General features: G+C 43.0%; 1 protein-coding gene across 1 annotated transcript; it reads right to left on the bottom strand.

Moving 5' to 3' along the window:
* Positions 1 to 7418: 7418 nt before the first annotated feature.
* On the bottom strand, positions 7419 to 8117 carry LOC121855639 (gibberellin-regulated protein 14-like). Its single transcript, XM_042350713.1, has one exon. The coding sequence runs from the start codon at positions 8115 to 8117 to the stop codon at positions 7419 to 7421; it is 699 nt and encodes a 232-aa protein (XP_042206647.1).
* Positions 8118 to 20641: the final 12524 nt, after the last annotated feature.

Here is a 20641-nt window from a genome sequence, read left to right as displayed (position 1 = left end):
CTACCACTCCCACCTACCACTCCCACCTACCACTCCCACCTTACAACATTCCTCTTGACTGAGATTCGTACAAAAAGGATCTGGGATGAAAGTCTTCTTCTCTCTCCCGGAAATACATTACCACAGTCTTAAATATTGAAAATCCGAAACTTTGGCAAGTCCTTCAAGTTTTACACCCTAGCTGTTGTTTTTGCTTCTGTCGAGTTGTTAGATAGTGCAAGACTCCCCCGGTGTAGCTGCCTTCTGGACCTGGCCAAGTTGTCTGTGTACGGGATTCACGAGCCTTCTATGATCCTGCCCTGACAAAGTTTTTTAATGAGGTCTTCTTACGCCCACAACACTGCCTGCTGATAAACCTCTGCCTGTACCAACCCTACTACCTTGGGTCTGTTGTTGTGCTTCTATACGGTACATTGATTCCTTATACGTTTGTTAATTTTGAATGATACAAGTAATGGCATCTTAACCCCTTGAGTACGATGATGTAACACCTTGAGTACGATGATTTAACCCCTTCATTACGGTCACGTAACCCTTTGAGTACAACGACTTAACCCCTTGAATGTGACGTCTTAAAGTCATCGTACTCAAGGGTTTGCCCGAATATCAAAACACTGAAGGAGTTGTGTTCGTACTTAAAAGGTTGTCATCGTACTCAAGGGGTTGTCATTGTACTCAAAAGGTATACACGTTCCTTTATCACCGACTAACTCACTTTCTCACTGACGGAACTTAACAGATCCACTTAATTAAACCTGGAATTAAACCGGTGCAAATTCAGCTAAACTAAGTGACTCAGCTACTGACGGAGGAATCATTCATCCCACTCACGTCTTGGTTGGTGCTCTGTCAAGGTGGATGTTGGAGAGTGAGAGGGATGTTGGAGAGGGATGTTGGAGAGTGAGAAGGATGTTGGAGAGTAAGAGGGATGTTGGAGAGTGTGAAGGATGTTGGAGAGTGAGAGGGATGTTGGAGAGTGAGAGGGATGTTTGAGAGGGATGTTGGAGAGTGAGAAGGATGTTGGGAGTGAAGGGATGTTGGAAGTGTGAAGGATATTGGAGGTGAGAGGGATGTTGGAGAGTGAGAGGATGTTTGAGAGGGATGTTGGAAGTGAAGGATGTTGGAGAGTGTGAGGATGTTGGAGAGTGAGAGAGGGATGTTGGAGAGTGAGAGGGATGTTGGAGAGTGAGAGGGATGTTGGAGAGTTAGAGGATGTTGGAGAGTGTGGGGGATGTTGGAGTGTAGAGGGATGTTGGAGTGAGAGAGGGACGTTGGAGAATGAGGCAGAGCAGTGTTGAGTGGAGGCAGAGTTGTGTTGAGGTGAGGCAGAGTTGTGTTGAGTGAGGCAGAGTTGTGTTGAGTAAGGCAGAGTTGTGTTGAGGTAAGGCAGAGTTGTGTTGAGTGAGGCAGAGTTGTGTTGAGTGAGGCAGAGTTGTGTTGGAGGTAGAGGGCTTGGGGGATGTTGTGGTAGTGAGGCAGAGTTGTGTTGAGCAGAGTTGTGTTGAGTGAGGCAGAATACACGAGTGTTGGTACAGCGAACTCCTGTAACTCTAAATACATCTTGCATTTATTTTTTATACCAAGTGGGGACATACCCAGTGGGGACATACTCAGTGAGGACATGCCAGTGAGGACATACCAGTGAGGACATACCCAGTGGGGACATCCCAGTGAGGACATACCCAGCGGGGACATACCCAGTGAGGACATACCCAGTGGGGACATACCCAGTGAGGACATACCCAGTGGGGACATACCCAGTGAGGGACATACCCAGTGGGGACATGCCAGTGGGGACATGCCAGTGGGGACATACCCAGTGAGGACATACCCAGTGGGGACATACCCAGTGAGGACATACCCATTGGGGACATGCAGTGGGGACATACCCAGTGGGGACATACCAGTGGGACATACCCAGTGGGGACATGCAGTGGGGACATGCCAGTGGGGACATGCCAGTGAGGACCCCAGTGGGACATACCCAGTGAGGACATACCCAGTGGGGCATACCCAGTGAGGACATGCCAGTGAGGACATACCAGTGGGGACATGCCCAGTGAGGGACATACCCAGTGGGGACATACCCAGTGAGGACATACCAGTGGAATGCCAGTGAGGACATGCCAGTGGGGACATACCCAGTGAGGACATACCCAGTGGGGACATACCCAGTGAGGACATACCCAGTGAGGACATACCCAGTGGGGACATACCCGAGGACATACCCAGTGAGGACATACCCAGTGGGGACATACCAGTGAGGACATACCCAGTGGGGACATACCCAGTGAGGACATACCAGTGAGGACATACAGTGGGACATACCCAGTGAGGACATACCCAGTGGGGACAGTGACATACCCAGTGAGGACATACCCAGTGAGGACATACCAGTGGGGACATACCCAGTGAGGACATACCCAGTGGGGACATACCGATGGGGACATGCAGTGAGGACATACCCAGTGAGGACATACCCAGTGAGGACATACCCAGTGAGGGACATACCCAGTGGGAACATGCCCAGTGAGGACATACCCAGTGGGGACATACCCAGTGAGGACATACCAGTGAGGGACCAGTGAGGACATACCCAGTGAGGGGACATACCCAGTAGGGTGCCTGTGAGACATACCCAGTGGGGACATACCCAGTGAGGACATACCCAGTGAGGACATACCCAGTGGGGACATACCCAGTGAGGACATACCCAGTGAGGACATGCCAGTGGGGACATGCAGTGAGGACATGCAGTGGGGACATACCCAGTGGGGACATACCCAGTGAGGACAGCAGTGGGGACATACCCAGGGACATACCCAGTGGGGACATACCCAGTGGGGACATACCCAGTGGGGGACATACCCAGTGAGGACATACCCAGTGAGGACATACCCAGTGGGGACATACCCAGTGAGGACATACCCAGTGGGGACATACCCGGTGAGGACATACCCAGTGAGGACACCCAGTGAGGACATACCCAGCGGGGACATACCCAGTGGGGACATACCCGTGGGGACATACCAGTGGGGACATACCCAGTGGGGACATACCCAGTGAGGACCAGTGGGGACATACCCAGTGGGGACATACCCAGTGAGGACATACCCAGTGGGGACATACCCAGTGAGGCATACCCAGTGGGACATACCCAGTGGGGACATACCCGTAGGACATACCAGTGGGGACATGCCCAGTGGGACATACCAGTGGGGACATACCCAGTGAGGACATACCCAGTGGGGACATACCCAGTGAGGCATACCCAGTGGACATACCAGTGGGGACATACCCAGTGAGGACATACCAGTGAGGACATGCAGTGGGGACCCGTGGGGACATACCCAGTGAGGACATACCCAGTGGGGACATACCCAGTGAGGACATACCAGTGGGGACATACCCAGTGGGGACATACCAGTGAGGACATACCAGTGTGAGGACATACCCAGTGGGGACATACCCGAGGACATCCCGTGGGGACATACCCAGTGAGGGACATGCCAGTGGGGACATACCAGTGAGGACATACCCAGTGGGACATACCCAGTGAGGACATACCCAGTGAGGACATACCCAGTGGGGACATACCCAGTGGGGACATACCCGAGTGGACATACCAGGCAGTGAGGCATACCAGTGAGGACATACCCAGTGAGGACACAGTGGATACCCAGTGAGGACATACCCAGTGGGGACATACCCAGTGAGGACATACAGTGGGGACATCCAGTGGGGACATACCCGAGGACATACCCAGTGGGGACATACCCAGTGGGGACATGCGTGAGGACATACCCAGTGGACATACCCAGTGGGGACATACCCGATGGGGACATACCGTGGGGACATACCCAGTGGGGACATACCCAGTGGGGACATACCCAGTGGGGACATGACCCAGTGGGGACATACCCAGTGAGGACATACCCAGTGGGGACACGCAGTGGGGACATACCCAGTGAGGACATACCCAGTGGGGACATGCAGTGAGGACATACCCAGTGGGGACATGCCAGTGAGGACATACCCAGTGAGGACATACCCAGTGAGGACATCCAGTGAGGACATACCCAGTGGGGACATACCCAGTGGACACCCAGTGGGGGACATGCCAGTGAGGACATACCCAGTGGGGACATACGCAGGGACATACCCAGTGAGGACCAGGGGACATACCCAGTGGGACGGAGGACATACCGGGTTCCAGTGAGGACATACCCAGTGGGGACATACCCAGTGAGGACAGTGCCTAGGTCTCAGTGAGTTACAGGGTGCCATGGTCTTAGTGACTTACAATGCCTAGGGTTTAGAGAGGTACAATGCTTAGGTCTTAGTGAGTGCCAATGCCAAGGTCTTAGTGAATGATAGTGCCTCGGTCTTAGTGGTTTTCCTGAAGGATAATGTTACTCCCGCTATCATTATCTCCTGAGGCTGAAGGATAATGTTACTCCTTCTATCATTATCTCCTGAGGCTGAAGGATAATGTTATTCCTTCTATCATTATCTCCTGAGGCTGAAGGATAATGTTACTCCTTCTATCTTTATCTCCTGAGGCTGAAGGATAATGTTACTCCTTCTATCATTATCTCCTGAGGCTGAAGGATAATGTTACTCCTTCTATCTTTATCTCCTGAGGCTGAAGGATAATGTTACTCCTTCTATCATTATCTCCTGAGGCTGAAGGATAATGTTACTCCTTCTATCATTATCTCCTGAGGCTGAAGGATAATGTTACTCCTTCTATCATTATCTCCTGAGGCTGATGGATAATGTTACTCCTTCTATCATTATCTCCTGAGGCTGATGGATAATGTTACTCCTTCTATCATTATCTCCTGAGGGTGAAGTATAATGTTACTCCTTCTATCATTATCTCCTGAAGGTGAAGGATAATGTTACTCCTTCTATCATTATCTCCTGAGGCTGAAGGATAATGTTACTCCTTCTATCATTATCTCCTGAGGGTGAAGGATAATGTTACTCCTTCTATCATTATCTCCTGAGGGTGAAGTATAATGTTACTCCTTCTATCATTATCTCCTGAGGCTGAAGTATAATGTTACTCCTTCTATCATTATCTCCTGAGGCTGAAGGATAATGTTACTCCTCCTATCATTATCTCCTGAGGGTGAAGGATAATGTTATCTATCATTATCTCCTGAGGCTGAAGGATAATGTTTCCTCCTATCATTATCTCCTGAGGCTGAAGGATAATGTTACTCCTTCTATCATTATCTGCGTGAAGGTATAATGTTACTCCTTCTATCATTATCCCTGCCGGTTGTTGCTCCTTCATCGGCTTGCGTGCGGACTTACTCTCGAGGCGAAGGATTACTGCCAGACTGCAACAAACGCAATAACTTTATCTTCTCTTTGTAAACAATATTATAATTTTAATCTTTTCTCCTGTAATTTTCATTTATTATTAAGTAAAATAAAAGATCCCATTCTCTGATGTTTTTGTAGATAGATCGTGTTCATAAATATTCGTGAAGCATTGACAACACGAGCGGACGTCTTTAATAGCTCGGACAAGTCAGGTGTTGGTTGGTTGACGTGAGAGAAAAGAGATGTTGACTTTGAATTACACCGCTATAGCATCCAGATACATAATACAGTACACTCACAATTATACAGTAGTTCACCAGGAGAACCTTTGTAACAGTGAACTCAATGATTTGGTTTCATTTATTTACAGGATGTTTAAAAGCTCCCGAAGGCTTGATTAAGTCTTCTATGTGTTAATGAATATTTTATTGTTTTTATTTTCTCTTTGGTGCAACACGCGGAGTGATACACAGTAGTAGGTTGGTGGCAGCTGGTGTAGACATATATAATGTAGTTCCTCTTAGTCACCGACACATCCAGCCTGAAGATCGAGACTGTTTCGGCTACACAGAATGAACAATAATATTTCACTTCTTTTCATTTTGGTGTTTTTTGTAGAGCCTCACGACTTAACTTTGAATTTTGGTACTTTCACTTACCTTTCTTTCTCTTTGTGCTTCATTGAGGTTCATACTCTTGTGACTTTGTTTCAAACAGTTAACAAGTATGAAGCATCAGTAGACACAACACTAGGAGTACCTATAACCCCTTACCTGATACCTGTAGAGTGTATACCTACATTCCCCTCTTACAATACACATGATTAGGAAGATACTCACCTGTTTTGCTCACTTGTTTTCCGATTGAGTATGAAAGGTTCAGTAACTTTATGGGGTAGATACTTCAGGTGACTTTAGGTTCGTAAAAAAATCATGGCCAATTTCCAGAACCTGTCGAGTGTGGATGTGAATTATTTACAACCTACGATTCAGCGTTTCCGGACTGATGAATCATTTAGATTTAATAACCAGCCATCAACAAGAGGTTAATGATATATCTAGTACAATTACCTCCATCAGGTGTTTAATGAAGGATGTACAGGTAGATAAGGTTTAAGTTCTCTCATACCCTTATCATAAAGGTATTAGTTCTGTCACCTTTTATCTTATGGAGTAATTAATTCTTAACAATTAATTAAAGTTACCTTGAGTGTCAGCTACATATGAATCATAAGTTGAAAATGTCAATGTTTGTTGCAAGGAAGGAATTTTTGTCAGTCTTCGGAAAAATACCAAGCAAACAGGGGTCTTTATTTATATCGGTAATCACATTGTTTATTAATTAAATATATCGGTAATAATATTGTTTGTTAATGAAATATATCGGTTTTCATATTGTCTATTAATGAAATATATCGGTATTCATATTGCTTATTAATGAAATATATCGGAATTCATATTGAGGTGAAAATATCATGTTTCAAACCCGATAAAAATGTCAGGAGAGAGAGAGAGAGAGAGATAGAGAGAGAGATATAGAGAGAGCTCATGCTAGTGCTGGGTGGATCTATCAATGGATCTATCATACTAGTGCTGGGTGGATCTATTAATGGATCTATCATACTTGTGCTGGGTGGATCTATTAATGGATCTATTATACTAGTGCTGGGTGGATCTATTAATGGATCTATCATACTAGTGCTGGGTGGATCTGTTAATGGATCTATCATACTAGTGCTGGGTGGATCTATTAATGGATCTATCATGCTAGTGCTGGTGGATCTATTAATGGATCTATCATACTAGTGCTGGGTGGATTATTAATGGATCTATCATACTAGTGGATCTTAGTTAATGGGTGCTGTGATCTATTAATGGATCTATTATACTAGTGCTGGGTGGATCTATTAATGGATCTATCATGCTAGTGCTGGATCTATCAATGGATCTATCATACTAGTGCTGGGTCTATCTATCAATGGATCTATCATACTTGTGCTGGGTGGATCTATTAATGGATCTATCATACTAGTGCTGGGTGGATCTATCAATGGATCCATCATAATAGTGCTGGTGGATCTATTATGGATCTATCATGCTAGTGCTGGGTGGATCTATTAATGGATCTATCATACTAGTGCTGGGTGGATCTATTAATGGATCTATCATACTAGTGCTGGGTGGATCTATCAATGGATCTATCATACTAGTGCTGGGTGGATCTATTAATGGATCTATCATACTAGTGCTGGGTGGATCTATTAATGGATCTATCATACTAGTGCTGGGTGGATCTATTAATGGATCTATCATACTAGTGCTGGGTGGATCTATTAATGGATCTATCATACTAGTGCTGGGTGGATCTATTAATGGATCTATCATACTAGTGCTGGGTGGATCTATTAATGGATCTATCATACTAGTGCTGGGTGGATCTATTAATGGATCTATCATACTAGTGCTGGGTGGATCTATTAATGGATCTATCATACTAGTGCTGGGTGGATCTATTAATGGATCTATCATACTAGTGCTGGGTGGATCTATCAATGGATCTATCATACTAGTGCTGGGTGGATCTATTAATGGATCTATCATACTAGTGCTGGGTGGATCTATTAATGGATCTATCATACTAGTGCTGGGTGGATCTATTAATGGATCTATCATACTAGTGCTGGGTGGATCTATCAATGGATCTATCATACTAGTGCTGGGTGGATCTATTAATGGATCTATCATACTAGTGCTGGGTGGATCTATCAATGGATCTATCATACTAGTGCTGGGTGGATCGACTCTAAGGCTTTCATTTCTCCCCCTTTGAAGCAGCACCAAAAATCTCCCAACTTTTCGTGTGTAAGTTTCAAAGTTTGTAAACTACAGAAGGCTGAGGACTCCAGAATCTCTATGCTAAAGTCCTGATTTATGCAGGTGGACTTTGCTCTTCACGACTGGACTTAAATGCAGCTTTAAGTCCAGTCGTGGAATGGAATATGTGAATTATGGAGATAAACTTTGTTTTTTCTTTCTATAAACACACTGGAAGGCTGGTGGGTGTGTCTTGTGTAATATTCAACAGTGGTGATCATTTAATAAAGTTAAGATAATATATCCTGTAGTTAGAGACACTATTATATTATTTAACAAATTAGATGGAGTAAACAAAGTCACTGTGTCATAATTAACGAAACAGATGTGTGTTATTTAGTACCTGTCATATTAATTGGATATAGTTAGGTTAGTATTGATATATATAATGTTTCTTAAATTTACAAGTCTAACAGTAATATACGTTTAATAAGGTTTACGACACTCACTATAATAAGAGATAGATCTACTTGTTGTCTTATGCATCATAATAAAAAATCACCCCCAGACGCTTGATATGTTTTCTCTATTTAATACAGCATCGAAAGTTGCTGTATAAGAGTTGTATTACTAGTCTTCGTCAACACAGGTACGAGTTAGTGAGTAAACGAGTACCTGAGTGAACAGGTAAGACACCCCTGACAGTGTGATGCCTCGTTGGTACACATCTCCTCAACCCTTGATGCCTTTGATGTCAACTCTTATACATCAGTGTCGTCTGCATCACCTTTCCTTGTTTTTTCCCCAAACATGTGGAGGGATGTGGTGGGTTGGGTTCAAGTTCGCTTTACTCAAGGATTTTTTATTTAATTTTTTTTTTGCAATGTTTTTACCGTCAGTGATGGGAGGGGAGGTATTCAATCTTGGCCAGGTTTCTGCAGAAGAATGTTTGTCTTGTTCGTCGTCGTTATCTGGTGGACATTTTGCATGGTACGTGTTGTGAAGGATTTAATAATAAGTCTGCCAAGAACATAGGTTTTGAGGGAGTGTGAGATCCAAGTTGTTTGAGTAGTAGAGAGTTGTTAAAATAAGATGTTTCTGAACACACTTATAAGACGCTTGACTATTCACCGCGACGAGCAGCTGGCAGGATTACAAGTTACCATGAGATGCAGTCCAGGACGTATAGAGAGCACATGTCTTAGAATAGACTTGGGGCGGCATCAGCGACACAGATAAGCCTGGATTTATCCTTTGTGTCGGTCCTGCGGCGGCAGATCTTTGTGTTCCTCCCGGAGACAACATGAACACAGAGACATTCTTGTCGGCTTTAGAGAAACATACACCATCACCGTCACGTTGTTGTCTGTATCTGAGACATATACTGTATATATATTATAAACATTTCGCTAACATAGCAAATGGGCAAAAATTTTAGTAACTCTTGTAGTTACCTTAAATACAGATCAAGTGGGGTGTTAAGCTTCCCTCTTCCGCGGTGAGAGTTGGTTGTTTCATTCCAGTACACAGAGGGAGAGCTTCAACTAATCGTCTTGAGCCGCCGTAATCCGCCCGTAAGGCAGAGTATAAGTCATCCTTGGTGGTGGGTGAGGTATACCTGGGGGGGGGGGGGGTGTATTCAACCTCTTATGTTTAGTTTCCACGACAGATTTACTTAGTGGTGTGTCTTGTGATCTGTTGTTATATGGAGGGGAAATAAGTTAGTAGTGTGTATTAATATGTCGTTTTAATTGAGTTATCTTTTGTTAATTCAAGTTAGTCATTTTAATCTTTACTTTAATTTGTATGTATCTTAGTCACTTCATTCATTATTATTTTCATTTATATTCTTATTAATTATTTATTCAAACTTATTTTCGTGGTTTTTTTTTTTACGTTGTTCATCTTATTTATGTTAATTTTGGTGTTCGTTGATGTTAGTTTATTTTACCCATGTATATTTTCATGTTTATTCATCTTATAAGCCGTGACTCCTGGGACCTGTCTGTCAGTACCAATATATACTGACCTTAAGGAGATTATAGCCAAAGTTCTGCCTCTTTTTTTTTGTATTTTTTTGTCACCTGATTAATGAATTCATTTAAACGGAGCAAACATATAATTTTGTTAAGATTATTTTATACAGGGTCATTTGTGTGTGTGTTCGAGAATACTAAATAGTTACAATTATATGAGGAAGATAAATGAACAAAAAACTAAGTATCAGTCGGGATTATGATTATTATTATTGTGATGGACAGAAATATTCTTCACAATGATCAGACTCTGTTCCTACTGATGTTTAGGTTCCATTACTCGGCCTAACATATAGTAATTATTTAGGGTTCTCGACCACAAACATGACCTTTGTACAAGCAGACAACCACCACAGTTACCAACAGCAACTACGTGTATTGACCGTGGTTGTTGTGTGATAAATGGCGTAGATTTTTCTTATTTTTGTTTCTCTCGTCTTTTAATAAACATTTAAGATAACCAGAAGAAACGTTGTTGAAGGTAGAGTAACCTTATGTACCAACTCACATACTATAGTAATAAGTTAATGCTGAACGGGAGTCATAAATAATGTGTTGTTTTCTTATATACAATATTACAGTCGTCTCATCGGGTCTAATAATGGATGTGTGATAATAATATCTGTTGTAATCGAATGCTGACAATAATCTTATTAGAGAAGAACTTTAACATCTGTATTCATTCGGTTAATTTGATCCATTTGTTATTAGGGGATCTGTGGTCAGGCTTAATTTATTACAGGTGTTGTGTTATCGACGGTCACCTTGAATGACCTTTTGTGACCGCTGATAATGTTACTTGTCTTATCTCCCTTACCTGAAGGTGATAATGAACAGGAAACAGGAAGGTGTAGTGGTGTCTTAGCTCACACGCTGTATACTACCTGTTGGTGTAGATATTTACAGAATCATTTTTGGCTCTTAGTGTAGTTAGTTTCGTACCGGAAGAGGAAAGATAATTTTACCTTTTTTCTATTAAGTCACCTTTGAGCATCTCACCATCTTGTTCATCATCTCTCCAGCGTTGTGATCCTCCCTGGAACCGTCGGCCATCTTGACTCTGTTGGGGAAGGGTGGTTAGTATCAAGTTTTAGTCTTAGTGGTTCAGTTTTAGCCCCGGGAGGAAGTGGTGGTCTGGGCCGCCATAACCAGTGAACAACGAGGATGTAAAATATACTTAAGGTCACATTTCCTTGATAGTGGCCTTAGCAACGTGGTGACATCACAACACCTCATGTAAACGTCTCTTGGATTTTCTCTTTATTTCGTCTCTTAAGTTTGTGTAGTTTATTTTCACGATACACTCCTCGCTGTAAGTGGTGTGTTGTGTTAGACAGACCACAATGATAACACCTTCACCCACAAACATCGACACTGTGGGCGGAGGCAACTGTCAAGAACTAGTACGAGGTCAGAGAACTTACGTGTACCCAAGTTTCAACCTGAATTACTAAACGACCAAATAAAGCGTCAAGATGAACCGAGATTCGCGAGGAAATTATCATGAAATCGGCAGTTTGATCTCTCCTCATGTGACGTTAAACTAAGTTGATGACTTGCTTAGATTCGATATATCGTGGATAATTTGTTCAGTAGTTGAAACACTTGGTCGTTTAACATCAATCAAATTGAAGTACAACACAAAATTATGTCAATTTTGAGACTTCAATGTGAGGCCAGATATTAATGTTATACTTCTCGTGTGTGTGTGTGTGTGTGTGTGTGTGTGTGTGTGTGTGTGTGTGTGTGTGTGTGTGTGTGTGTGTGTGTGTGTGTGTGTGTGTGTGTGTGTGTGTGTGTGTGTGTGTTTTATCGCCCTGCTGAACAAAACTGGCAAAGTGAACCTTGAGTCCCTCCCAGAATGCCTCTTGGTAAACAAACGAGACATCAATAGGTCTCACGGCTGTGGTGATGGTAGTATTGGCAGGAGCTGAGTGTTATCGTCAAATGTTCGCTTCAAGTTTTAGTTCATGTGGTGAGTTGCTGTCACATTCGTCTCGTCCACAGAGTTTCTGCTTGATCGTAATGGCATTATGTGTCGAAAAGTTCGTCTTTGTTGTCAATATAAATCTCACGGTCAGTGTTCATAATTTATTGGTCCGGAGGAAGGGGAGGCCCGGGAGGTGGAGGTGTGGGTGAGGGGATCCGGGGGGTGGAGGAGAGGGTGAGGGGGCCTGAGAGATGGAGGAAGGGAACAGGTAGGCAAAAGAGAGAGAGAGAGCGAGAGAGATTACGTCAAGTCCTGAACTGAGTAACTGCATTAAAAATTTCATTGTGAAAGATTAAGTGCGAGTGATAGAAAGATCTAAATACAATAGTAAGCAAAAAAGATTAAGGAGAAATACGGAGTGCTAAAGATGAATTGGAAACAGAGGTAGTTGATAATAAGGAATAAATGGTTAAACGAGAAACACGTAATGAAAAAGATAGAAGATTTGTTTGACTGTGCTGGTGGATAGAGGTTTGTCTTGTGTCCGTCCGTGCGTATTGGGGGGGCTAAAAGTCTCCAAATTGTACTCGTTTATTGCATTACCGCAGACAGCTCCCACTAATAAATTTGCCAGTCAGCGGCCAGCGGCTCTACGGGAGAGAGTGCTTGCCTGTCTACATAGCTGCCTGCCGACATAGCTGCGTGCCTGCTTCCCTGTCTACATGCCTGCTTACATGCCTGCCTGCAAGCATACACATCTGCCTGCCTGATAACAACAGAAACAGCAAGAACAGTGTGTCGAGGTATAGCTCAAGCACACCTAAACCGTATCGCTATATAACTTCATTTTTGTCACTTAAGCTGACCAACTGTGACTTCTCTCTCTCTCTCTCTCTCTCTCTCTCTCTCTCTCTCTCTCTCTCTTACTAAGTTCCAATAACGTATAAATTTTAAGAGTGAGGTGAGGAGAGAAGTGAGTCAGAGTGAAGAGAATCCCCGAACTGAAAGCGACCTTACGCATCGTCTCTCTGGAGGTGAGGGGGAACAAACTCGTCTTTCACTCCAATCCATTGTAGCTTTACATCTATTTACGCTTCGATGACGCGGAACGTAATATTTCACAGTAAATGCAGCTAACGTACCGTGTTTTATAATTACGTTTACACCAGCAAGGATGAAATTCGCGAGGGAATACGTTGAGGCGGGAGGAAGATGGAGGTAGAGGGAAACAGAGGGAGGTGGGAGGGAAAAGGGAAAGGAGGAGTGTTTTTTTTTTACACACACACACACACACACACACACACACACACACACACACACACACACACACACACACACACAGGTAAAGAAAAATACGATTAAGAATTCCCGCAATTATAACTAAAAAAATAAAATAAACAATTCGGAGAAAAAAATAGTATTGAATTACACCTATGTGGTTCACTTGGCGTACGAGCGGCTTCAGTTTGTAGTAATTTATTTAGTCTAGGATTTGTTTTATTAATCTGTCGGCCAGAATAACCTTCGTGTTATGTTTTTTTTTATATATACAGGTGAAGCTGAAGAGAAATATACAATTTATTCAGTAACGGTGGGTGTAAGCAGTGAGTGGCTCTGCTCACTGTACACTTCTGGAGGTTTGTATCGCTACTGTCACTGTGTAGAGAGTTGTCTGTTCCTGCGTCCTTCCTTCCTCTTATCTCTCCCTCCCTTCCTCTTATCTCTCCCTCCCTCCCTTCCTCTTATCTTCCTTCCCTCCCTTCCTCTTATCTCTCCCTCCCTTCCTCTTATCTTCCCTCCCTCCTCCCCTCCCTTCCTCTTATCTTCCCTCCCTCCGTTCCTCTTATCTCCCTCCCTTCCTCTTATCTCTCCCTCCCTTCCTCTTATCTTCCCTCCCTCCCTTCCTCTTATCTCTCCCTCCCTTCCTCTTATCTTCCCTCCCTCCCTTCCTCTTATCTCTCCCTCCCTTCCTCTTATCTTCCCTCCCACCCCGCCTCTTTCCCTCCCTGCTTCTCTTCCTCTTAACCCTCTCTTCTTTCTGCCTTTTCGTCTCTTCCTAACTTATTGTCTTCCTTCTGTCTGGGGTGTGTCCAGGCGGGAGGGAGGAGGGGAGGGAGGAGGGGAGGGAGGAGGGGGGAGGTGAAGACATGTGAAGCAAGCAGATCAGCCAATCAGTTACTACCTCCTTTTACATTCTTTTATTTTTTCAACTATCAATCCCCTTCTTTCTCTAATCTTCTTTCATTCCTTCTTTCTTTGATATTCTTCCACCCCCCTTTATTTACTTATCTTCTTTCACCCTTATTGTATTCCTTCTTTCTCCACAAAAAAGTGACTGGGAAATAGTTGGAACGTATTAAAATATTCCCCACACTGACTTCTTTGTAGGTTAGGTTAGGTTAGGTTAGGATGTGTTTGATTGATTAGGTCATATCAGATCAGATCAGGTTAGGTCAGGTTAGGTCAGGTTAGGTCAGGTTCGGTCAAGTTAGGTCAGGTTAGGTTAGGTTAGGTTAGGTTAGGTTAGGTTAGGTCAGGTCAGGACAGGACAGGACAGGTAGGGTCAGGTAAACTGGGATGCATCAGAACTAGAACACATTTGATGTTGAACCTTCCAACAACTATGAGCCGGCAGAACTCGTCCAGGCAGCCAGACACAGGTCAAGTTCCACTTATTCTGCCGTGATCAGTGGGCTTCGCTGCCTTCCCCAGAGTGTCAGATATTACTACAAAAACTGTCTTAATAAAATTTTCATTAAACTTATGTAAATGTAGATATTGACTGTAAAATTATTAAAACAAATCACGTTATGCTTTTCGTGTCGTAGTATTATTATATGTTTGCTGTTATTGATGGTCAGATGTTTAAATAAATACAGATATGGTTATAAAAAAATCGCAACCAGTGAAAACAATCGAAGAAAAATATCAAAAGAAATTAATTACACAATGGAGGTTAAATTAAAGACTTGGACACCTGGTAATATTAAACGACTAGGAAAATTTACCTCATTCTTTAGTGTCTTGAGAATTTGTTAGATTAAATAGATTGAAATGTATATTAAATACCAGTAATTACTAATATTATTTATAAGAAGCCCAAGAGATCAAGATTTACATGTTAGTGTTGAAGAAAACCTACAGGTGTTGCCAGTAAAACACGATTCCATATTTATTTGTTTTGAGATCTTAGGAAATCTGACATATTTGAGTCAATTTATAGAGAATTTAGACAGCTATAGAAAATAAATACAGACTCTTAAACAGATAAAAACAGACCAGTACCAACATAAGTTTTGTCACACACAGAGAGTAAGTTGACGACGTAAGGGAGAGCTCAGGTATATAGATTAGGTTAGGTTAGTTTAGGTTAGGTTAGTGATATAGATACTATCATTGGTAAGGAGAATATGTAATCGTTTCTACTGTGTGATGTACTGGAGGGTGTGGATGATGGTGTGACCAGTGTGACGGCATCTAAAGAACTAAGACTAGTTCCTGTAGATGTGAAAAAGGAATGATCCGAAAGTCACTCTCTGTAGCACATATGAGCGAGCTTGTCATTTCGTTTAGCGTTATATATCTCCACGAATGTTTAGATGCGTTAAAACTGAATATAACATCTCCACGAATGTTTAGATGTGTTAAAACTGAATATAACAGAGCTACGAATATTTAGATGTGTTAAAACTGAATATAACATCTCCACGAATGTTTTGACGTGTTAAAACTGAATATAACAGAGCTACGAATGTTTAGATGCGTTAAAAATTAATATAACATCTCCACGAATGTTTAGATATGTTAAAACTGAATATAACATAGAGCTACGAATGTTTAGATGTGTTAAAACTGAATATAACATCTCCACGAATGTTTAGATGTGTTAAAACTGAATATGACATAGCGTTACGAATGTTTTGATGTGTTAAAACTGAATATAACATAGAGCTTCATGCAGAGGAGAGAAGACTTGTGGTGATAAGACCGGTACGTTTAGCTCGTGGATGTGTTCCGAAATAATACGCAATTTCTGCTTAGTGTAAACAACTATTTTTTTTTACCTAGGAACAACAAACTGAAAGGCTCCAAATATTCCTTCTCTGTCAAGGAAAAAAATTGAGGTTTCCTTTTTTTTAAATATGTGCTTAAATTACCCTAACCTCACCAAACCTAACCTAACACTTGATCCTCCCTTAACCTAACACTTAACCCCCCTTAACCTAACACTTAACCCTCCCTTAACCTAACACTTGACCCTCCCTTAACCGAACACTTGACCTTCCCTTAACCGAACACTTGACCCTCCCTTAACCTAACACTTAACCCTCCCTTAACCTAACACTTAACCCTCCCTTAACCTAACACTTGGCCCTCCCTTAACCTAACACTTGACCCTCCCTTAACCGAACACTTGACCTTCCCTTAACCTAACACTTGACCCTCCCTTAACCTAACACTTGACCTTCCCTTAACCTAACACTTGACCCTCCCTTAACCTAACACTTGACCCCTCTCTTAACCTAACACTTAACCCTCCCTCAACCTAACACTTGACCCTCCCTTAACCTAACATTTGACCTTCCCTTAACCTAACACTTGACCCTCTCTTAACCTAACACTTAACCCTCTCTTAACCTAACACTTAACCCTCCCTCAACCTAACACTTGACCCTCCCTTAACCGAACACTTGACCTTCCCTTAACCTAGCACTTGACCCTCCCTTAACCTAACACTTGACCTTCCCTTAACCTAACACTTAACCCTCCCTTAACCTAGCACTTGACCCTCCCTTAACTAACACTTGACCTTTTCCAACTTGAACTTTGAACTTTCTTGACCTTCGCAAAATCCTGTTCCGCCCAACTCTTCTTCCGCTTATTTAATGGTATCACGTGTTAAAGCCGAGAGATGACCCCCCTTCCCTCCCTCCTCTTCCACCCTCTTCCTCCTTCACCCTCTTCCCTCCTCCTCCTCCCTTCGCTCTCCTTCCTCCTCCTTTCTTCACTCTCCTCCTCCCTATTTATCCTTTCATTCTTCACCTCTCTCCACTCTCCTCCACCTTCTTCCTCTTTCCACTCTCCTCCTATTTCTCCTTCCTTCACTCTCCTCCCATCTCCAATCTCCTCCACACCCCCTTCTCTCCTCTTCTCTCCTCCCTTTTCCTCCCTCCTCATCTCTATTGCCTCTCTCCCTCCCTCCCTACCCCCTCCTTTTTAGTGTAAATCCCTTCTTCTCAATTAACGATTACTTCCCCGTTCCCTCTGACAACCTCCCTCTCACTTCCCACTCCCACTAACAACATCCCTCTCACCTTCGCACCCCCACTCACAACCTCCATCTCATCTCCCTACACCCCCACTGACCTCCCCACACCCCCACTCACCTTCCCACACACCCCAGTTTTCTCCCCACACCACCCACTCACCTTCCTACACCCTCCAATCACCTCCCCACACCCCCACTCACCTACCCATACCACCACTCACCTACCCATACCACCACTCACCTCCCCACACTTCCACTCACCTTCCCACACCCCCACTCACCTCCCCACACCTTCCTACAACCTCCCACTCACCTCCCTATATTCTCCTCACATAAAACTCTCTACTGAAAATATTTACCTCAGTAGATCAGAAAAATTACATTACTAAAGAAAATGACCTTGAGGGAACTGACAAAGGAACATCGTTTTTGCAGAAGAAAAATAAAATATTCAATAAAGCGAAATAACAAACCTGAGCTAAGAATGTTTCCATGTTGTAAACTTTACTGTAGGAACATAATGTTGTTTTTTTCTTCACTCTGATGTAATGTTTAAAGTTAAATACCTAGAATGACAATGTGGGGGAACCATTTACCAGTAAGAGGTTATTATTCACACGGAATTAATGGTCAGGAGGGATTTACTAAAACGCAATTACCATTAAGGAAAAAAAGAAGCCTAAACAAAGATCCTTACATTTAATAATATATATATGTAAGGTCAGGTGAGTGTCAGGTAGGTGGTGGGTGTGGGTGATGTACTTCCCTCCTGCCTCGTAAACACATGGTTGGTGTCGGCGGCAGTAACGCAGTACCAGGCCCCTTATTTGTGTCTTGTATATACGGGTTCCCTGTGAGGTATTGTTTATGAGTTGTTGTTATTAATGTCGCTTCGTTTACAAGTTGTGTTGATTATTTTCTTTCATGTTTATAGTCGTAAGAATAACACGATGAGGATTAAATTAATTTGTTGTGATGTTAGTGTATGTAAAGGTGCCTGGGGAGTTTCTGATAGTGTTTTGACTGTCTAGGATTATTTCATATGTACAGGTAGATAAATCTCTTATTAGGGAATTTGTCAAGTGATAGAACACGCACGCACGCACGCACCTCTACTTCTACCTCTGTAATTGAAACCAACACTTTACATATTAAAACCATTATTAAACGAAATGATTTATAGTGATCAGGGAATAGTATTTATTTATATAAACGACAAACTCAAGAGCTTCCAAATGATTATTGTCAGATGAAAGCAACATTTATCATGCAAGTGACATTTGTCATAACAAACAAACAGGTATAAATTTTAATTGCAATATTCAACATTCAGATACAACAATTCGCAGTCTAATTTCCTCTGAGAAAATGTTTTAAGTGATTGGCAGCACAAGGGGTGAGAAAGTGATAAGTTACCCGTCTATGAGAACTGGTAGGGTGATGCAAGACGAACCTTACTCTCTGTTGCCTTGAGGTCAGTGGACATTAATTACTGTGGTGCTGTGTTATGTGCCTACCTGTAAGGTATCTCGTACAGGTAGGTATATACTCGTGAACATGACTGCTAGTATATAGTAGATCCCAGCTGGTGGTGCTCTGGCTGTCAGGTGTCTGAGCCGCCCACATGTTGCGTTGTATTGATCGTGAAATTCTTGTTATTAAAAGTGGTTGAAATTTGTCACAACTCCTGGCAATTATTCGGGTCTAAAATTCATTCTTCATTTGTGACGCTTAACAGATATACCTGTTGATGATTAATATTGATGAGTAAGGTGTAGTGATGGGTCAGGTGTAGTGATGGGGCAGGTGCAGTGATGGGTCAGGTATAGTGATGGGGCAGGTGTAGCGATGGGGCAGATGTAGTGATCGGGCAGGTGTAGTGATGGGGCAGATGTAGTGATAGGGCAGGTGTAGTGATGGGGCAGATGTAGTGATAGGGCAGGTGTAGTGATGGGGCAGGTGTAGTGATGGGGCAGATGTAGTGATCGGGCAGGTGTAGTGATGGGGCAGATGTAGTGATCGGGCAGGTGTAGTGATGGGGCAGATGTAGTGATAGGGCAGGTGTAGTGATGGGGCAGATGTAGTGATGGGGCAGATGTAGTGATAGGGCAGAGTGTAGTGATGGGGCAGGGTAGTGATGGGGCGATGGGGCAGGTGTAGTGATGGGGCAGGGTGTGTGATGGGGCAGATGTAGTGATCGGGCAGGTGTAGTGATGGGGCAGTAGTGATAGGGCAGGTGTAGTGATGGGGGCAGGTGTAGTGATGGGGCAGGTGTGTAGTGATGGGGCAGGTGTAGTGATGGGGCAGGTGTAGTGATGGGGCAGATGTAGTGATCGGGCAGGTGTAGTGATGGGGCAGATGTAGTGATCGGGCAGGTGTAGTGATGGGGCAGATGTAGTGATAGGGCAGGTGTAGTGATGGGGCAGGTGTATTGATGGGACAGATGTATCAGTTCCCCATCATGGTGAGTTGAAACTGATCTTCCCTGTCAAAAAATTCCTTAACTTTTCTTAATTTTTTTCTTCCATTTATTCTCCACTACACAAACTCAACATCGTCACTAAACTGGTGATGCGACATTTACCCTTTGAGTTTATGAAGGTTGGTTAGGTTAGGTTATGGTATACAGAGGTTCTGCAAATTGGAATGTTACCAAAAAAGGTGTGGGCCGTTCCTGATGACCAGATGCCTTCACGGGTCGACGGGGATGATTGGTGGTGGCACTATTTGGTATAGCCCATCATAACGCTGACTATGGAAGTGTCTTTATAACAAGGGAAGCGACGAAATGCCTATAACTTCATTAACTAATATAGAATATTTTCCTACATAGTCAACATCCAGTCCACTTGTAAGGTCACGTTAAAATTGGTCCTTCCATTTTTTGCTGTTTCCTCAAAGATCAAGTTCTATGATGCTGAGCTGTGACCTCTGCCTTTTACCAGTCGTCACCTTTTTTTTTTAATTCTTTCTTTGACCTCACTCACCGGCCCTCACAGGTTACCATGGACGGTCAGCAGGCTTGGCAGTTCAGGGTTGAGCAATACGGCGGAAGGGCTTTGTAAAATTAAATTGAATACGTAGGTGTTTGTTTTAATTAATTTGACAAATGCAATACAATTTTTTTCAGAATGTTTTGAAAGTTTAACCTGATAAAATTACGTAAAATTGGTGACAAAAGAATATTCCACAGCAAAGGAAGTTTATCGCTCCTTATATGTCATTAACAAGGTTGGCTTAGTAGTTCAAGCATGAG

This window comes from Homarus americanus, unplaced genomic scaffold, assembly GCF_018991925.1.
Source record: "Homarus americanus isolate GMGI-L3 unplaced genomic scaffold, GMGI_Hamer_2.0 scaffold18284, whole genome shotgun sequence".
In the NCBI taxonomy this organism is placed as follows: domain Eukaryota; kingdom Metazoa; phylum Arthropoda; class Malacostraca; order Decapoda; family Nephropidae; genus Homarus; species Homarus americanus.
The sequence above is the reverse complement of the archived record's forward strand: the minus strand, read 5'-3'. Positions and strand labels throughout refer to the sequence as shown.

Coding starts and splice junctions, on each gene's coding strand:
- LOC121855639 (XM_042350713.1), bottom strand. CDS start 8,117: ATGATAGATCCATTGATAGATCCACCCAGCACTAGTATGATAGATCCA.